Source organism: Gopherus flavomarginatus, chromosome 6 (genome assembly GCF_025201925.1).
Source record: "Gopherus flavomarginatus isolate rGopFla2 chromosome 6, rGopFla2.mat.asm, whole genome shotgun sequence".
NCBI classification, from domain to species: Eukaryota; Metazoa; Chordata; order Testudines; family Testudinidae; genus Gopherus; species Gopherus flavomarginatus.
In genome coordinates, this window is record NC_066622.1 from 123636394 (window position 1) to 123657261 (window position 20868).

The following is a 20868-nucleotide window of genomic DNA, read 5'->3' on the forward strand; positions in this document are numbered from 1 at the left end:
GAAGTAATTATGTCTTATCTAGTTCAACTGTAAACCCTTTGGTGCAAGGACTTTCTTACTATGTTTTCTACAAAACCTGCAATGGGCTCTGATAGTGTTGGGTCTTTTGGGCACTACTGTAATGCAAATACTAAATAATTCTTAGTTCTTCATTATATTTTACATCTTACATATACTATATGTGTTCTCTCCCCTGCTTTTTTATGACCACCAATTTGGCTATCACTGCTTCGGGCTTGTCTGCACCACAGCACGTGGTCAATTTAAGATATGCAACTTCAGCTACGTGAATAACATAGCTGAAGTCGACGTACTTAGATCTACTTACCCTGGTGTCTTCACTTTGGTAAGTTGACAGCTGACGCTCTCCTGTTGACTCCTCTTGTGCGTCTCGTTCTGGTGGAGTACCGGAGTCAGTGAGAGAGCGCTCAGCTGTCGATTTATCGCGGCTATACTAGATGTGGCTGGATCAATTGCTGTCTGCCAATCCGGCAGGTAGTGTAGACAAGCCCTTAATTCCCTCCCCCCCTCCCCCTGAAATACTGTCTGCTCTAGGATAGTGGACACTTGTTTCTAGTGGTCTTGAGAGCTGTGTGAACAGATACCATAACAGGAGCAGTAACTTTGTTGTTGTTGTTTTGTTACAAACAAATGTCCTCTATGGAAGGGATTTTCTTTAAATTAGTCCATTATTCTCTCCACCACATTCTGCTGTCCCCCTAAAATCAATTAATATTAGACCACAAAATTAGTGAAGAAACTGAAAAGTAATTTCAGCAATTCCTGGGCCAATGTGGTGAACCTTTAATCCATAGCAGAAGCTAGAGGATTAAAATTGCTGGCATTAAGAGTGCTGGCAGCCCCTCACGTGACAGGGAGGTTCACAGCACAAAAGGACGCTTATAATATATGTTTAATCCAAAATTTAAACCTTAACTGACTAATTTAACTAAAAGGCAGCAGATGTGAACAATGCAAATAAATTCAGTGTAAAAAACCAAGCAGACTTGAATCTGGTATTTCACTGTAAGTTTGTCAACTTTGTCTATTTAAAAATAAACTCTGGAAGGCATTTGTGTACAAATAATAAATAAGATAGAGCCAGTTATCACTAGGTTCCCTAATCAGGAATCATTGTACCCAGGGGGTCAGTGCAAGGGTCATCTCCTAAGCAGTGGGGAGGGCAGTTGGTTATGTTTTGGGAGTGTTCTGTTATTTTTGTAAAAGGGGCAATGATCCTTTTTTTTTTTAATTAAATGGTGCAAGAGTCAGGTTTTTTTTTTCTTCTTCCCCAAATGGGTTTAGGAGACCTATGCATCCAAATTCCTTTATAATTCAGAATAATGAGGTGCCCACCTCCCCATGGTTCTTTTAAAAATCCCACGCTGTCTGTGCAGATTGCGGGTGGGGGGTATCCCTGGGCACAGAGAATTAACCTAGTGGGGGGTTGGAGGAAGGGGCTAGCTCTGGCCGCGCAGCTCCTTGAGAGGCGGCTTTCCCTCGTTTCAGCGGTTCTGGCCATTTCTGTCCGTGTTTCTGCGGTGAAAGGCAGCTCAGGAGCCCGAGCGGCGGCGACCACCCCCCAGCGGGACTAGATCTCAGCGGCCTGCGCTCGCCAGGAACCGGGAAAGGAAAGCGGCTGCCGGGAGTGTGCAGCAGCCGGAGCCTCCCCCCGGCAGGACCTTTTCCGGCGCGGCGCGGCTGCTGCTCAGCCTCATGGATGTGAACTTGCAGTTCTGGAGCACGGAGGGCAAAGTATGGAGCGGGGCCGCAGGGTTCCAGGGGGCAGCACAGCGAAGGGGCGTCTCCGGGAGCAGGAGACTGAGCGTGTCGGGTCATGCCAGAGCCTGTGGCTGGGCGCGGGGTGGGAGTGCGGGGTCAGCCATGCGCCCTGTGGCTCTGCGGGAAGGAGACTTTCCCCTGCGATGACCCTGGTCTGCTCCCTCCGCCGCTGAAGGTCGCAGGCGCCCCAGACATACCCTCTCGCCCTAGGACAGGGGAAGGCTGGGTGCACATCCTTCCCTGCGCACCTTGATCTGCCTGTGCAACCAGCCGGTTTTACAGCTGTGCTTTAGAGTGACCAGCCCTCCCCATACATATTAGGGGCTTTGTCTTATGTATGTAACTGTTGTACCCCATTAAAAAGTGTCCCGGTTTTTCACACTTGCTATCTGGTCTCCCTAGCTTTAGATTATGAGGTTCGTGGGTGGCTTTTGTCTCCTTTTTGGTTTATACAGCTCCCCTAACCCGTGATGTCACTCCACGGCGCACAGTGGAACTGCTAGAGATGCCGGATCCACTGCTTCCCAAATGAAGTGGGAAGGAGCATAACCATTGCCAAGTTATGGTGCATTTACCCCCAGGGCCTTAGCAAGCAGTCTTGCTTTGTTGCAAGTTTTATGAGCTCAAAGGGAACCCCAGTTTGCTCACGATAAAAGTTTTGCTCCCTATGGCTAAAAGGAAAGGTGGCGCTTAGCTTTTGAATGTCATTCTGGCTATCAGATTATAACGAAAAATAGGGGATTGCTCTTGGTAGTGGAAATTAAACAGGAGTTGAGGAAACAAAGAAGTAGACAGAGATTCTTGTTTTCTTTCTGCCAGCTACAGAAAAGAGTTAATTAAGCTGAACTGCAAAATATTTGTATAGTTTTCTTAATGTATATTTTTATTAGTCTTTTTTCCAAAGATTTCTTCACTGGACAGATATTTTAGACCCTACAGTCTTACTGAAATCTAACGTAAGTACTTTACCTCTTTATAAAACTACAGCACATGATTTGAATGTGTGGGTGATGTGAAGTGACAAGTGTAAGCACAGGCTGTTCTGCACTAGACGCAAAGGATCCGCAGGAGCAAATCCCAACAGTGTTGACTCATCTCTTCCTTACTCTAACATAGATAAAATGCATTTCATAAGGTTTACTGCGATAAGCCCTTACATAGTAAGGTGTCCATGTTAGATCTTCAATGTCCCGTAACAGTTATTGTAGGAAACTAGGAGTTTCTTTGCTGTCCAGCATGCTTCTATCCCCTCCTTAGTGTTGCAGCTGCACTAACGTTCAGGGTCTTGCATGGCAGCCATATAATCTGAAAAATTCCAATTAAAAATATACTATGTTGTACCCTTCCTACAAATTCTGCCTTTAGTATTATCTGTTAGACTCTACTTAGACTTTGGCAGTATAATATGGCAGTTCATGTTTCTGTGAAATTTACGAGGCCTGAATTTAGAGGCCACAAAAATGAAGGAATACTAGCCCTGCCCCATGCCAGGAACAGTACAAGAAGGTGCACTTTAAACTTCGGTGCATCTCTGCAGTTCGTTTCCACTACAGCCTGTCTAAGTTAGGGCAATCTCCCCTGCCTGCTCTTTGAGCTGTTCCACTGCCTGGAATCTCTGAAGTGCTGCCTGCTGCAGCCCTGCCCCTGATAAGCTTGTGAAGAGGTCTTTAGAGACCCCCCTATGGCTGTCCTACACAATGTCTGCAATGGGGGAATTCTTACCTAGTTGGTTTTTAGGGCCCAATCAGTAGGGCTAGTGGATGGTCAAGGTGCTAAAGGAGCATTGGAGGAAGATAAGGCCAATGCAGAGAAACTAAGGGAATTCTTTGCATCGGTCTTCACTGCAGAGTGTGTAAGGAAAGTTCCCAAACCTGAGCCATTATTTTGAGGTGTCAAATCTCAGGAATTGTCCCAGGTTCAGGTGTTCATTAGAGGAGGTTTTTGGGGAAAAAAAACAAAACAATAATGATCTGCAGGACCAAATGGTATTCACTCAAGAATTCTGAAAGAACTCCAAATGTGAAATTGCAGAACTATTAACTGCAGTATGTAACCTATAATTTAAATCAGCTTCTGTAGTAGATGACTGGAGGATAGCTAACGTGATGCCAATTTTTAAAAAAGCCTCCAGAGGTGTAGGGCCGGCTCCAGGTTTTTTGCCACCCCAAGCAAAAAAATAAAATAAAATAAAAAATAAATTAAAAAGGGGAGCCGGAGTGCACTGCCAAAGCAAACAAACAAAAAGGCCGTAATGCCACCCCTTGAAAAGTGCCACCCCAAGCACATGCTTGGAACACCGGTGCCTGGAGCCGGCCCAGCAGAGGTGATCCTGGCAAACACAGGCCAATAAGCCTAACTTCAGGACCAGGCAAATTGCTTGAAACTATAGTAAAGAACAGAATTATCAGATACATAGATGAACACGATTTGTTGGGGAAGAGTCAACATGGCTTTTCTAAAGGGAAATCATGCCTCTCCAATCTATTAGAATTCTTTGAGGAGATCAACAAACGTGGACAAGGGTGATTCATTGGATAGTGTACTTGGACTTTCAGAAAGCCTTTGACAAGGTCCCTCACTAACGGCTCTTTAGCAAAGTAAGCAGTCATGGGGTAAGAAGTAAAGGTTCTCACATGGATCAGTAATTGGTTAAAAGATAGGAAACAAAGGGGAGCAAAAATGGTCAGTTTTCAGAATGGAGAGAAGTAAATAGTGGTGTCACTCAGTGATCAGTACTTGGACTAATGCTGTTCAACATATTCATAAATGAGCTGGGAAAAGGGGTAAACAGTGAGGTGGCAAAATTTGCAGACAATACAAAAGTATTCAAGCTAGTTAACTTTTTGCAGTCTGCTTTCGACTTACAAAAGGATCTCACAAAACTGGGTGACTGGGCATCAAAATGGTAGATGAAATTAAATGTAGGTAAATGCAAAGTAATGCACATTAGAAAACATAATCACAACTATACATACAAAATGATGGGATCTAAATTAGCTATTACCATTCAAGAAAGAGATCTTGGAGTCATTATGGATAGTTCTCTGAAAACATCCACTCAATGTGCAGCGGCGATCAAAAAAGCTAACAATGTTAGGAATCATTAGGAGAGCAATAGATAATAAGACAGAAATTATCATAACGCCTCTGTATAAAGCCACGATACACTCACATCTTGAATACTGCATGTAAATCTGGTTACTCCATCTCAAAAAAGATAGAATAGAATTGGAAAAGGTACAGCGAAGGACAGCCAAATTGATTAGGGGACTGGAATAGCTTCCGCATGAGGACAGATTAAAAAGACTGGGACTTTTCAGCTTAGAAAAGAGATGATTAAGAGGGAATATGATAGATGTCTATTAAATTCTCGACTGGTGTGCAGAAAATGAATAAGCAATTGTTATTTACTCCTTCACATAACAAAAGAACTAGGAGTCACCAAATGAAATTAATAGGCAAAAGGTTTAAAACAAACAAAAGGAAGTACTTCTTCACACAACGCATAGTCAATGTGTGGAATTCATTGCCAGGGGATGTGGTCACGGCCAAAACTATAACAGGGTTAAAAAAAAGAGCTAAATAAGTTCATGAAGAATAGATCCATTAATGATTATTAGCCATGATGGTCAGGGATGCAACCCCATGCTCTGAGTGTTCCTAGCCTGTGTTTGCTAGAAACTGGAAGTGGATGACAGGGGATAAATCGTGCGATGATTGCCTGTTCTGTTCATTCCCTTTGAAGCACTTGACATTGGCCACAGTTGGAACACAGGATACTGGGCTAGATGGACCATTGGTCTGACCTGGTATTGTCATTCTTATGTTGTTCTAATGTTAAGTTAAAAGTTCAGCTGTAAGGAAAAGCTGTAAGGTCCAGTACTTCATTTTAAACTTATTAAAGTTAAGATGCTGGAGGATCTGATGATATAGTGACTTGTCTTTCCTTGGCTAACTGATTTATATTATGTTTTCATTTAAAATTAGACATTCAGCTGCTTGTGAGGGAAAACAAAACAATGTATCTGGTGTGCAAGTTACTCAAGCCAGCAAAAATGCACGTGCATAATTTTAACCAAGTAGTTCCATTGATTTCAGTGGGACTGTTCACACGCTTAAACTTAGGCACACGTGTAAGTATTTGCAGGTTTGCCACCTAAAATAACGCACTGGACCTGATAACACTATAGATGGAGGGGTTGACATAAATATGTGTGTGCACATAATCTTGAGGCCACTGAACTGGTGTAGTTCAGATCAGCATGTATGTGTAAATGAGCGTGATGGTCTGTCTAATTTTGTATTTACCAGCACCAGGCCAGCACAGAAGGGCTGTTACAACAGAAGTTTTGAATGGAGGAGTGGGGATGGGAGGAATGTATTGGAAAAGAATGACTGATCTTTATTTCTGGTTTTGTTTTTTTAGGAAGAAATAGAAAAATCCAGATTACTCTTACAAACCAGTTCTCAATCTCTTCAAGAGCCTTTACTGGACAAAACGGTATCTAACACATATCCTCTAATAAACTGTTGTTATGTATATGTTTGTACATATCCCATCTGAAGTATTTGACTTTTCTTTTAGCAGCCTTATTTAGCTCTTGGAGCTTGAGGGTTTTGCCTGAGTGAGAGTCCTTCTTGCTGGACTTCTAAAATAACTTCTTAGGAGCAGTTTATATATAAGAAGATTTTAGGAATGTTACTTTGTGTGTCACTCTGAAGCCTAAATTGCTTGAGTTGGTGTGAAGCGCTAGAAACAGCTACAAGCATGATTGAGAGCTCTTTTTGTTCGGAACATCACCAGGTTCAATCAGCGCCAGGAATTGCAAACTGTTGCACCCAATGTTTAAGTTCTCAACAACTGTTGGCGTTCTTACATGCATGACTGTATGACTGATACCTGACCGCACAGATTTCAGCTACTAGTTGCTCTTACAGAAGAATCTTAGAGTTATGGATTGACTGGTCAACCACACACCTCATTTGGAACCAGAAGTACACAGTCAGACAGCAGCGGCAGAGACACCCTCCCTCCCCTCAAAAAAAGCAAATACAGTATTGTGTTAAATGTAAACTACTAAAAAAAAGGAAAGTTTAAAAAAAAAGATTTGACAAGGTAAAGAAACTGTTTCTGTGCTTGTTTCATTTAAATTAAGATGGTTAAAAGCAGCATTTTTCTTCTGCGTAGTGAAGTTTCAAAGCTGTATTAAGTCAAGGTTCAGTTGTAAACTTTTGAAAGTAAAACTATAACGTTTTGTTAAGAGTCATGAACACTTCAGCGTTGTGAACAACCTCCATTCCCAAGGTGTTCATAACTCTGAGGTTCTACTGTAATTAATTTGCTGGACCCAAATGATTTGTTTAAGAGTTGTACCTGAGTGTGTGTCCGTTTGAGTACTTTATAGTATTGCTTATGGAAAATAGAGGCTACATACTTCATGAATGAAACAGCTGTCACGACTATTAGAAAAGGCAGGTGCTCAGAGAGTCTGAGATACATACGGGGCATACACACACAAAAAAAAGCTTCAAAAAATCTGTGTTACCTCCAAGATTTTCAGTCTCTTATAAGTTGCTAGAAGAATTCCTAGGGTGGCTGCTAACCTTAATTTTGGACTCCAGTTCCATCATCCAAGAAAGTATCATTCATTTGTGCATCTTATTGCATCAGTTCTCTTAAAAACTGCCGGAGAATCATAGGAATCAGTCCTCTTGATAACTTAACACTTCTGCTCTCTCCCACAGCTCAGACATAGAGTCTGTAAATTCCTGTCTGATGTGAACTATGCAAAATCTTTTATTACATTTATTTTAAATCGTCAATGCTTCATCGTCACATGGGCAGCAGATGAACTGCCACTATTCCAGCTTGGTCTGTCCATCAGTTCTCATAAACTAAAGAGTGGCAGGCTTGGTCAATACTTGGATGGAAAACCTCCACAGAGAATCTTTCTGCAGGAAGTACATCTCTACCTCAATATAACACGACCTGATATAACACGAATTCGGATATAGCGCGGTAAAGCAGCGCTCTGGGGGGCGGGGCTGTGCACTCTGGTGGATCAAAGCAAGTTTGATATAACGCGGTTTCACCTATAACACGGTAAAATTTTTTGGCTCCTGAGAACAGCGTTATATTGAGGTAGAGGTGTACTACTGAACTGGTGATTCATTAAGTGGGATTCTTTGGTTCATCACTGAATCACATGTCCCAGCCTGGTGTTAGATAGCGCTGTGTTGCTAGAGGTGCTGTCTTTGGGATGAGATGTAATTTGTAATTATTAAGACTTGTAATTATTAAGATTTTCCTGGCCCTTTTTTGGAAGAGCTGATGTGTTTAGACTTCATGCCAAATTAAGAGCTGGTTGCATTCTATCCTAAAATTCTGTTGCTATTTCAGCTGTATTTTTACTCGCTTTCTGACCTGATGGTTTTGTATGTTCTAATGCTGTTAGACAACAATATGCAACAGGACAGAAAACAAATAAAATATTGTATTCAGTAGAAACTATGGGGGAATTTTAGGGAGAATATAATCAAACAGATGTGTGTGAGACATGGTATGTATAAATGTCAGTTATCATTACAGAAAGATTATATAGAATAAACAAAGTTAAAATAAGATTTTAGCCATTAAACCTCTTCTGAAGTACCACTACTAATCTTACTTTCAAATCACGCTAGGTAAATGAAGCTTGGAAGCTAAGTCTGGTGAGTTTATAAAAGATGTTGGAATTTGCTTCTCATATTTTTCATTTAGGTGGAGAGAGAGATGTGCTAACTTTCTTTTCTTTTTCTTTAAGTCCTCTGTGCACCCTGTCACTGGCGAGATAATTCCCCTTGTGTTTAGACCACCAGGTCAGTTGCTGTAATAGAAGCTTGCTGCACGTTTTTGACAGGTTTCCAATGACTGAAACTCTTGAGGGCCCTTCTAGTTACAGAAAAATGAGGCCACTGTTATTCATGTTGGTTATAGTTACCTCAGTTGAAGACTATTCCCGTAATCCTTTAAAGAAAATTCATTTGTATACACCTTTCACCTAGTTCATCTGCTCTGAGCAGTGACTGCACTCTGACTCTGTAGTGGGAAATATACAGACCAGTCACTCGTGTTTGGCACCATATGAACAGTACCCGAATCTTTTAATGTATATTATAGTGCACTGGGTTTTCCCTTAATCCGCACAGCTGTGGTCTGACACAACCTGCTTTGCTCCAGACTGGTTGGAGTCCATCTTGTGGGTAGAATCTGGTTGAGGTCAGGAAATGTTAAGCCAGGATTGCACAGAGTCTGAGTGAGACACAGATGTACTTTCATGAAGGCCATTTATTTATTATCTAATGTAACCTCTCACTTTTCTTGTGCAAACCTTGTCACCACAGCTGGCTTTTGGGAGGGGTGAAATGAATTCCCTATGGAGCTCTGTTACGTAGCTTCCCATTAGCACTGTTGATGTGGACTGTTGCATTTTATGAGAGCAGTATCTTGGCGATGCTTCTTCCTCCTGGTTGGAGAATGAGAGACAAAGGTCAAACCCTAGTGCTTTCTTTTGGACTAGTCATACGTGTTTCCTCTCCCCTCATCCCCAAGCCAACTACCTAGACCACAAGTTGATTTACTAAAAAATGTTGTTTCTTCTTTTAGCTTTCCTGCTTTTAGCCACCCCACTGGTGAGTAATGATGGAAGATTGCAATGGGTCTATGTGTGTATTTATAATTATCTACATTTTCAGAAGTGGTGAGTCATTTTAGGCATCTCAATTTTTGGGTGCCAGTTGTCGAGTTGGATACCCAGAAATCGAGACACACCAAACTACTGGCCGCTTTGCTTTCCAAACAGTCAAGAACGTTGTTCATACGTGAAAGTCAATCATTCAAATGTCATCTGTCGAAATTCATGAGCCAGTTAGAACAAAGCCTGACTTTCCTATATTTACCCAGAATTGGATTTAGAGAGAGACAGAAAGCCTCATACTCTGCTGCTTGAAACCGGAATATTATCTACTTGTAAATAAATTGCAGGGTGCCAGTGAAAATACACATGAGTGGAAAATAATTCTTGTAATAATGCCCCAAAGTGTACGTACTTGGTATATATGTCACAATTTGGGGAGCTTTAGTAGATAGGGCTAGATTAAACCTGGGCATAAGCAAGTGCCGCTCCTCATTGACAAGAGTTATGTATTAAATCAAGTGTGTGTTGCATATCTCTCTCCATGGATTTGGACTACACTCATTTGATAACTGCTACATCTTGGTCAACATCATGGATTGAACTATGGATCTCCAGAATTAAAAACATGACTCCTGTCTGCTTGAGCCAAAGAGTCAAGCTCTGTAGCTGAGAGCTGTGACAGTCACAGACCCGTAGCCTGTGGATCAGGGACAAGTAATGCACACTGATCCCTGTGGTTACAGTTGCGCCACTTATGCTACAGCTGAATTTGGTCCATAAATCTCAACGTGTAGCAGCTGGAAAGTAAATCCTTAAGGATCAGGCCTGGGACCAAACTAGGCTTAGCATCTGTACCCTCCAACGAAGACTCAGTACCTGGCTCCTGTTCTTTCTTGTTTCTAATATTTCTGTGATCTGACTTCATTTGTTTCTCTTTGTATCCCACAGCTGTGAAGGTGTCTGTTATTCTTGGTGTGAGAGTGTATCACCCAACTAGTCTCATACCCACTGTTTGAATGACTGTATTTCTCTTTTCTATTAAATGGGAAAGTATATATGCATCGAGATATGGAAGGGATATATGGCTTGTTGGGCCACTAAGAGCAAATGAGGGGTCCACAGCAAGAAACTACTGGTGTCTTTGCACAGCAGCTCCCCTAATAAGCCCCTGTCTTTTCTGAGGCCTTTGCTGCTATTGTAAATAATAATTAATAATAAATCAGTCTCCTTCATACTTAAATCAGCCACTGCTGTCCATAGGTCCCTGGATTCATTGAGACTAACTTTCCCTTGGTGTTTTCCTTTTAGTTTTTTGCTAGTTTACTACCGCACAGAGGAGCAAAGCAAGCATTTATTTGGCAGGTAACAACCATTTTCATTCTACAGTTATAAGCCTGTTACCCAAGATCCAAAAATACACTGTTGTTTACATTCTCCTTTTCTGCAGTTCCTATTTCATGCTTACACTGCTGGATTCACCATAGCTAATGGAAACGCTACAGCTAAAGCTGAAGTATGTGGGTTTTTTAAAATGATTATTATTTTTTAGTTGCATGATACCACTTTGAACATGAGCCAATGAAATTGAACTTATGTACTGTGTGTGTTCTGACTTTTAGGAAACTGCATTTCCACAAAAGCTACCACAAAAGGAACTCCTTGTGTGTACAGGTGCCGTCTCTTATGCAGCATTTATGGGAGTACGTATTTGCATTATCTCAATAATTACTTTCTGATACTCTGGCGTGGGGGATTGATAATGGGATTGTCACAAGGCCTGGTACCTCCAAGTCAGTTCTTCCAGAGCCCAAAGTCACCCTTGCTAGTCTCCTCCCAGTCCTGTTGGGTATAGAAGATTGCAACCTCTGTTGCTCTTGATCAGAAATGTGCTATTTACCCATCTTCCTCTGAGATTAAAATTTAGTGGCTTTTTCCTGCCAATATTCTGTTTGTATCATTCTCTATCTCTGTTAGTCTAGAAAATAGAGAAGAAACCACAGAATGAACATTGGTTCTACAAAAAACAAACTAATTTAGCAGGTCATGGTGAATTATTGCTAGTTAGGTTCTAGATCCAAGTTTTTAGCTCACACTTTCCTTTATAACTGACTAAATTTAAATGCCCCAAGCCATGATAAAGTTTTGGATTTGAAGCTATGAACTTTGAGAATGTTCAGTTTCGGAGTTTTGGCCTCAGTCTATCATCAGATTCAAGGTTTTAGATTTATGAGGATTTCAGACTCTAGTTCAATCACCACTAAATTCAAGAACACAACAAGTATATCTAAGATTTATTGAATTACACTATAATGGGCAAAACTTCATGTTTGCATGGTGATATGTATTGCTAAGAAAACTTAAATGGTTTTTAGTTCATTTTCTACACCTAGATACTCATAGTGCTTGGGTGCTTCGTAAATATCTAGACAGATTGATCATGTATTTTTATTCCCACTCATAAGCTCTTTTAGTATCTGTTAATTTCACAGTTAACATTTTTATAGCACATGTGCTGATACTGAGTAGTACAGACTACTGTTCAGAATGTAATTATTAAATACCATTTTTCTTTGATAAAGATTTCATTTTCCCTTTTTTCTGTAAAACGTGTAATCACAAAAAAACCCAGTTATTAGAGAAAATTTCTTCTCCTTTAAATTGTTAAACCAGATTTCTTTTTTTAACAGCCTAGTTTTATCAAAAACATTTGAAATACAAAGTCACAAGTTGTTTTCTTTTTCCAGTCTGTGGCCCAAATTTCATTATTGGTTTAATTATTAACAGAAGATGTGTTTCTTCCAAATTTCTTAGGCAGTTCCTCACTTTATCGTGTCACAGAATAGACTGAGTGGTCCTTTGCATGTGTTCTTCAGAAAGATTTTACCCATTCCACTTCTTGGTGAGTAAAAGTAAATTGAAAACAAATAGCTGTGAATTTGTTCTTGTATCTGTTACAGCCCATGTGCTACCGTCAATCTGCCTTTAGAATGTCTATATCTTTACATAGAACCAAACCAGGATATAACCCTTAGTCTTCACCTGCTGCCTTCACTGGGTACTTTATTTTCTGCATGAAAGTTATATCCGGCTATTTTGCATTCTCTGTTTAAAGGTCAGTGCTATGAACTATCATAAAATCCTAGGGCATTCTCCTTACTTCCATATACAGGACATGCAACCATATCTCTTGAGGAAATAAATTCCTGTGCATGGATATGTCACCATTTTTCTCCAATGTGCGACCTCTGTGTCAGTGAAGACATTATCTCTGTAGCCACTGTTGTGGAAAAAGTGAGACTCGTTACAGCAGGTTCTTGTCAACTTTGTAAGGCTATCAGGCTAAATTTGTCACTGGTGTAACTCCATTGAGGTCGGTGAAATTTCACCAGGGATGAACTTGGCCTGTAATTTAATGGCTGAAAGTTGCGTTCATTACTGGCATTTTGTTTCCCACCGCTATTAAAAGGAAGTGGCAACATTTTTAAACTGAAATTTATAAGGTACAATAAATGTCATCCTGTCTGTTACATGGAATGTAACAGGGCATGTGGCTTCCCAAACATGTTCTTCGGATCTGCTTAGAAACCCACTTTTGATGGAATAGAAATGAAAATACCGAGAGTCTGGATCTCCTGAGTTCTACGTCAAGTGCTGACATTGACTCTCCTCCCTTGGACTGGTCACTTAGACCTGTGTCTCCTCATCTGAAAACTTACTTAATGATAGGAATGTTGAAGGTAATTGGTGACTTTTGATCTTAGTGTTTGAAACAAATTGTGCTGACAACTTTATTGAACAGCTCTTCAAAAAGTTAATGAAAAGATAAACCTAACATTTCAAAAGGGGCTAACTCCCTAGCACTTCCCTGGTACATTTGGCCCATGCTGCTGTTCACAGTTCTTCAGTCACCTTCAGAGTAGAGAGCTTATTTTTGGTAAGAGTTTTATTATGACAGCCGAGGCAGGAAACCCATTGGACTCTCAACTCCTCATATTCTGTATCCCCTTGTGTCATTAGCCTAAGATCAGAAAACTTTTTTCGGTGATTGACACTACACTGGATATTTTAAGACAATGGACGGCTAAGTCCAGAAGGGAAATGAAATATTCTTGTTGTGTACCAGCTGAATGGGGTTGCTCTGAATTAAAGCATCGAGGAACATTATTTGAGGTATGCGGCTGGGAAGCGAAGTACATAATTGAGTTCTGTGGATCTTATCACTGAGCAGTGTGCAGCTTAGTGCCGAGGGCAGCGGACTGAGACTTGGGATACCTAGGTTCAATTCCTATCAAGTATGACTTGCGGAGTTCATCTCAGAATATCACTGGAATTTTAAAATGTGCATTAATTATAAATGTCCTAATAATGAATTGGTAAAATCTAATTGGGGCAAAACAACTTTAAAAAACAAACAAACAAGCCAAAAACCTTTTTACTTTTACAGTCTACCTGAGTGCATTTACTGTGATGATTGTCCGAGGAACTGAGCGTGAGAATGGAATCGAAGTTATGGACAAGAATGGCAAGGTCATAGGAGTGTCACAAAAAGCTGGGAATAAGGTAGGCAAATCAAGATATGTTCATGCTGGTTTGTTTTCCCTCCCAACAAAAAGCTGGACTTAATATTGAGAACAGAGTGAATTAACTGTACTGTAGCCAGGAACTTCTGTGTTTTAATCTAAGCTTATCCACCAGTTTGATCTATGGACTTGGACAAATTCCTTTAAACCAGGTTGGGCCATGGCTTTGTGCAGATTTACAAGGGATAGAGGCCCCCCTTGATCCCAATGCATCTGGTGCAATGGCCAGCCTCAGTGGCACACAAGCACAGGCATTTCTTCCTTCCTTCTAACCCTAGTGGTGCAAACCACCACAAAAGAAGAGAGAAGGCTGCTTGTGGGTTGAGGATGCAGGGGGAAATGGGTCACTTTGAGTCAATGAGAGCAGATGAAGCTCAGTACCTTTAAAAGGCTACTTTTGTAAGGCTGAACTAGTTTAAAATAATTTCCATGTCAGATGAGCTGTATAATGCATCAGTGAGACCCTCCTCTTTTTGAGATAAGACAGAATCCACAACTGGTATTCTCACCACTTGAAAGAGTTTAGTTTCCATTTTAGAAAGAAATCCTACAAAAAATTTTGAACCTTCACTTAACTGTTGCACAAAATCCTAGTGTGGTATAGCACCTAAGAAAATGGGGGGACTAGCTATGGTAATACAAATAATAAGTTACCAGACTAAAAGCAAAGCTGTATGAGCATCAGGTAGCTCTAACTTGAATCACATTTTTCTTAGGCAGTACAAGACACAGCTTTATCAAGAGCAGCCTTGTTTGGGGCAGGAGTAATTATTCCGGATTCTCTTCTCAACTTCGTGCAACGGTAAGAGGTTCTACTACTGGGGTGTGTGGCTGTTAAGTTCTGGGGTGCAGCGCAGACCAGTGAGAGGTTGTGTCACCGCCTGCCCTGCAACCTGGGGTGCGTCACAATGCTTTGCTGATGCAGCTCCCAACCTGGGGCACTCACATCCAGGCTACAGGTCACAGAAGTCTGTCTATAGCTGTAGCGCTGGTCTAACAGTTCTGACCCCAGTAGCCTGTCAGCAACACACTATTCACGGTCTGGCTTCCACCAGCCTTGGTTACTATTTGCAGCGTGACCCCAGCAAACTCCCAGTCCCAGATTTTCTCCCAAACATGTGTTCTGTACTGTCCAGCCCTTTCATGTATAGTTCAGATATTAAAGGTCCGTTGCCTCTGTAAAGGGTCAATATTCAACAGTTTGCTGCTTTAACTGGAGTCACCAAACAGATCAGTTTAAACACAACACTGGATTGGTTTAGATTAATAATAAAATAGTTTTATTAACAAAAGGAAATAGAATTTTAAGTGATTTCAAGTATACGGTATTAAAGTCAGAAATGGTTACAAGAGAAATAAAGATAAAATGCTTTCTGGTAGCTAAAACTTGACAAGCTAGACTTGGCTCAAGGTAAAATCCTTACCACGTGTTCCCAGCAATATGGCTGACCAAATTATCAGGTCAGGCTCTCCTTTCCCCCTCCCCGTCACCAAAGTCCAAGGGATGGTTCCTTTGTCTTCTTAGGTGAAAAGAGTAGAGATCCCTTGGGGTTTTCCACCTCTTTCTTTTATACTCCAGTTAACCTTTGAAGTGGATTCTTCTGAGGGTTGCCCCTCAAAGCAAAGTTTATTCAAAAAGTAAAGAAGCCAACATAGAGTCTGGTGGTGAGAGAGGCTCTGTGTTCTTTCTTCTCACCTGTGGTTGCTGAAATGCAAATTTGGTTTGTCTGTTTCCATCTCCTCTCTCTCCTGTCTCAAGGACCCTGTTTACTACTTATATGTAAATTGAGGTAAACACACATTTCTTCGTCCAAGATACTTCTTCCTGAGCGGGGCTGTGTGGTTTTGACAATGTTCTAAAGACATTATACAGGGAGATCTCATAATTTTACATATAATGTTGCTACTTACATTTAACCATGATATTAATGACCAGTAAGTTGTTAGTTTTCAAATGATACCTCACAAGACACATTTTTGTACAAAGATTATTACAGTAGGGTGTGAATACCTATGTGCTTTCAGTCACAGTGGAGAGGCCATTAGAATCCTTATTGACTATTCTGACTTCATTGCTTGCTTCTATTTTTCTGCTTAAGTTTTATTTGTATTGCTACAAGGTAGGCTTACAGTATAGACTATGCCAAGGAAAGAATTTAAGTGAACCGAGAAGCTATACCAGAAGGGTCCTTGGGTGGGGTTCCTACATGCTAATGTAACATAATTAATAAAAACATCCTGCTGTTTAATAACTGTGCACAATGTGAAAGTATCATGCTTCCAAGAACTGGCTAAACAGAACAGCAACAGACAAAATGATCCAAAAAAAAATTTGAATTAAAGAACTGAGGCATTTCAAACCCATAATGGTACCTTCTGTTTTCGCTTTAACTGTTGTTGCTTATGTCCCAATCCTGCATTGTCATCCATATGTGGACAATAATGCAGGATCTGGGCTCAAAATAATAGTAAAGAAGACCACGCACATGGGTAGGGAGCAAGGGAATAGCAAGAACCTAAGTTATAAAGAAAACACCAGCAAGAAATGTAAAATTATTTCATTTATTACAGCACGATAGCTTTAATTTTCCCCTGTAAAATAGTATTTAACGTCCTTTGTTTCACTAGCAATTCCGGTTTGACAGCTAAGCATGTCAGGTCTGCCTTGAACAATAATTTATCTTCCCAACTCTTTTGACAGCACAAACTTTTTACTCAGAAATCCACATGCTTTGACCCCACTGAGAGTGCTTATGACTGTTTCAACATTGGGTGCGTTGCTACCGGTTTCATTCAGTGTATTCCCGCAGTTGGGAGAGGTATGTCATTTTATCCAAACTGTGTTCTTCCTGTTCTCTAGACAACTTTTTAGGATTGATTGCTATGTGGAACATCTGCCATGTGTCTACTGCCAACACTTTTAAGATGAGATAGCAATAATCAGCAGGATTAAAATTACTAAAAGTGCATCAGTGGTTTTAAATTGTGATGCTGCTTGTGAGATTCCATGGGGCACAGACTCAGTATACAATTAATTTGTGTTGAGAGTAGTTACCATATGTACCTCATTCAAATTAATCGTCTCAGTGCACCATGGTAAGCTAAAGCAAACAATGAAGCTGCACTCCTGGAGTTCTCTGTGATTGGGGGAAAAAAACCTAGGAGGGGAGTTTTGGTTTTTCCAGTCCTGGAGTTGGCAAGGGTCTTCTTGAGAGGTTTTACGTATCATGAGTCCTTTTTTCCTCAAACTGAACGCCGGTATATCAAACAAGCAAAACAAAGGGTGGGTTACATTCTCTTCCTTAGAACTCCCTGAGTTTCCCCTGTACCAAACAAAGGGAGATGTTTAAATCAGTACCTCACTCTCCTCCCAGCATGCCTTCCCAGACTCTTAACTAGTCCCAGCAACCTTGGAAACTAGACGTCCAGCAGGTGGATTTCAGTCGAGTACCTTGGAACTCCAGCCTTAAGCCCTAAAGAAAGAGAGTAGTCTGGGATTCCTTCCAAGATCATTTTCTCTCCCTCCACAACCCTATTTGAGGAACGCTTCCAGAAAACCCTAACATGGGGTGATACAGATCCAGGAAGAGTCCCTTACTAATGTTAAAGGTCTAGTGTACCCTGTTACATCTTTTACAGTGACATAGATAGACTAGAGTTGATGGAATTTGTGAAGTCATGTGATGAAAGTACAAGTGGCTTGTTCCTTTTACCTCTTTATGATTTGCTCACCACACAGAGGAAGTTTTCACTTATAGTAGTGTAAGAGCCACCCAAAGTATATCAAATGGCAACTGCCTAATACTCAAAGTTGGAGATTATACTGTGGTCTAGATCAGGGGTGGGCAAACTTTTTGGCCCGAGGACCATATCTGGATGGGGAAATTGCTTACAGGGCCATGAATGTAGGGCTGGAGCAGGGGGTTGGGGTGCAGGAGAGAGTGTGGGGTGTGAGAGGGGGTGCGGTGTGCAGGAAGGGGCTCAGGGCAAGGGGTTGGGGCAGAGAAGGAGCAGGGTGCGCAAGGGGGCTCGGCAGGGGGTTGGGGTGCATGGGGGTGTGGGGTGTGTCAGGGAGTTGGGGTGCAGGCAGAGGGCTCAGGGCAGGGACTTGGGGTTCAGGGTATGTTGAAGTTGGGGTGCAGGCAGAGGGCTCAGGGCAGGGAGTTGGGGTGCAGGAGGAGTGCGGGATGTGTTAGGGAGTTTGGGTGCACGCAGGGGACTCAGGTAGCTGAGGGTGCAGGAGGGGTTTGGGCTCCGGCCCGGCGCTGCTTACCTGGAGTGGCTCCAGGGTGGCAGCAGCGTGCATCAGGGCCAGGGCAAGCTCCCTGCCTGCCTGTTCTGACCCTGTCCCTGTGCTGCTCCAGGAAGCGGCTGGCACCGCACCACATTCCTGCGGCCCCTAGGGGGTGGGGGGAGCAGAGAGCTTTGCGCACTGCCCTTGCCTGTGGCTACCTCCCCCGAAACTCCCATTGGCTGCGCTTCCCTGTTTCCAGCCAATGGGAGCTTCGGGGGAGGTACCCACAGGCAAGGGCAGCACGCGATGCTCTCTGCCCCTGCTCCCCTACGGGTTGCAGGGACGTGGTGCCAGTTGCTTCCTGGAGTGGCGTGGGGCATGTGGTGCCACAGGAGTGGCAATCTCGTGGGCCGGATCCAAAGCCCTGAGGGGCTGGATTCAGCCCACGGGCCATAGTTTGCCCACCCCTGGTCTAGATAATGCATTTCTTTAAATGTGGAGAAGATAACTAAAAAAAATAGCAGCCAAAAACTACACCTCATTCAGTCTTGTTTTTAATTACACTTTATTACATGTTTTAAGTTATGTAAAGTTTGGTGTAGATAAAGCTTTGACTTCTATGTGTTAAGACCCAAAGTAACACTAGTGACATAAGTCTAATCCTTTTGTTTATATTTCAGATAAAACGAGATGATCTTGAAAAAGAGATTTTGTCATCCACAGAAGAAACTGAGCTTTTTTACAACAGGGGAGTTTAGGAAATGGCTTTAACTTTTAAGTATGCTTTTGATCAAACTGAATTTGTACGTCCATACAAGGCTTCAAACCTAAATTAGTGTGTCAATGTGTCTAGGGTATTTTTGAATAGTGAAGTCATGGGGTGGGGGGGAATGCTTTAGACTGGGATTGGATCAGTACATTTTTAAATGGACAGACTAATCTAAACCATATGCAAGATCCCCCCATACAATCCTGTGTGTGAAAATAGCTTAATAATGCCTATACTTTACATGTGATTAACTCTAGAAAGAGAAAAATACTGTATAACTGTACCCATCAGAAACATCCAGCATTCTGTACTTTCTCCCAAGGCAATGTGGTTGATTTCCTACTTATTAAAACCTATAACTACATATTACTTAAAAGGCTTTATTTTCCCATTGTTCCCTCCTTTGAAATACAACACAGGGAAGATGACTTCAGTTGGGGGAAGGAAGGTATTTTCCCTGCTTACAAAGCCTTTAATGCTGCTTCACACTTATTAGTGACTGAGGTAGCAATTATCAGAGGGATAGCTGTGTTAGTCTGGATCTGTAAAAGCAGCAGAGAGTCCTGTGGCACCTTAGAGACTAACAGACGTTTTGGAGCATGAGCTTTCGTGGGTGAATACCCACTTCGTCAGATGCAGGTATTCACCCACGAAAGCTCATGCTCCAAAATGTCTGTTAATCTATAAGGTGCCACAGGACTCTTTGCTGCTGAGGTAGCAATGATGTATTTATATTTTCATCTGGGGAGCTGACTTTGAGCCCAGGATATAAGGTGAGAACAAGATTATCCCCACAAAAAGTAGAAGTCAATAGACTTGATCAAGGGATAAAAAATAAGTGACGTATGGGAGTCAAGTTGCGTTTACTGGTTAATGAAATGACTTTAAAACAGCACAATGCTGATGATAACACAACTTTGCTTAAACTTAATTGGGAAGATGTTCAGGTAGAGGGTGTCCAGAAACAAACTACAGAACCAACCTCAGGGACTTCCCCTGAAATTCACTCTTCAGATTCAAAAGCCACTGAAATCAGAGGGAGTCTTTTCCCTTGACTTCCGTGCGCTTTGGGTCAGACCTGAAGAAGACAGCAGCTGTGGTTTTCTGATCCTATGATCAGAGGGGTTAGAAATAAATCGTTGTTGCTACAGAGTGACTGTATTCATCCAAATTAGCTTGCATGTGAAAACTGCTCCAGAGAAGAGAATGAAGGCACATTTCCTGCATTGTTATTGTTTCAAGCAACTTCAGCATGTGTATCTACAGTAGGGAGAAAAGGTGACAATGTGAACAGCTCCTCTAAGTCTGTGGAGGAGTTTCTATGGCCTGGTCTACACTGGGGGGGTCGATGTAAGATACGCAACTTCAGCTACAGGAATAATGTAGCTTAAGTCGACGTATCGTTTCGACTTACATCCTGTCCTCACGGCACGGGGTCGATGACTGAAGAGCGTGTTTCCCAGGCAGATGCAACCTTTTTGTTAAGCTAATCTGTATAAGGCATGTTTTCTAATAATTCTCATGGCTCTTCCCTGAACCCTTTCCAGTTTATGAATATCTTTCCTAAATTGTGGGCACCAAAACTGGACACAGCATTTCAGCCACCAATGCCAAATGCAGAGGTAAAACAACCTCGCTATTCCTATTTGAGATTCCCGTTTATGCATCCCCAGGATTACACTAGCTCTTTCGGCTGCAGTGTCACACTGGAAGCTCATTTTCAGCTGATTATTCATCACATCCTCAAATCTTTTTCAGAGTCACTGAGTTCCCCACCCGGTAAGTATGATCTTCATTCTTTGTTCCTAGATGTATACATTTACATTT

At 41.7% G+C, this 20868-nt stretch overlaps 1 protein-coding gene across 1 annotated transcript; it reads left to right on the top strand.

Annotated features, from left to right (window-relative positions):
• Positions 1 to 1473: 1473 nt before the first annotated feature.
• SFXN4 (sideroflexin 4) lies at positions 1474 to 19405 on the top strand. The gene is made up of 14 exons (XM_050959052.1): positions 1474 to 1755; positions 2673 to 2738; positions 6209 to 6283; positions 8467 to 8493; positions 8586 to 8640; positions 9428 to 9453; positions 10767 to 10820; positions 10906 to 10971; positions 11078 to 11158; positions 12270 to 12357; positions 13903 to 14018; positions 14755 to 14840; positions 16740 to 16857; positions 18953 to 19405. Exons 1-14 carry the CDS (start codon positions 1717 to 1719, stop codon positions 19028 to 19030), a joined length of 975 nt encoding a protein of 324 aa, XP_050815009.1. The 5' UTR covers positions 1474 to 1716; the 3' UTR covers positions 19031 to 19405.
• Positions 19406 to 20868: the final 1463 nt, after the last annotated feature.

Coding starts and splice junctions, on each gene's coding strand:
- SFXN4 (XM_050959052.1), top strand. CDS start 1,717: ATGGATGTGAACTTGCAGTTCTGGAGCACGGAGGGCAAA. Junction 12,358..13,902: donor TTTACCCATTCCACTTCTTG/GTGAGTAAAAGT, acceptor TTACTTTTACAG/TCTACCTGAGTGCATTTACT. Junction 16,858..18,952: donor TATTCCCGCAGTTGGGAGAG/GTATGTCATTTT, acceptor TTTATATTTCAG/ATAAAACGAGATGATCTTGA.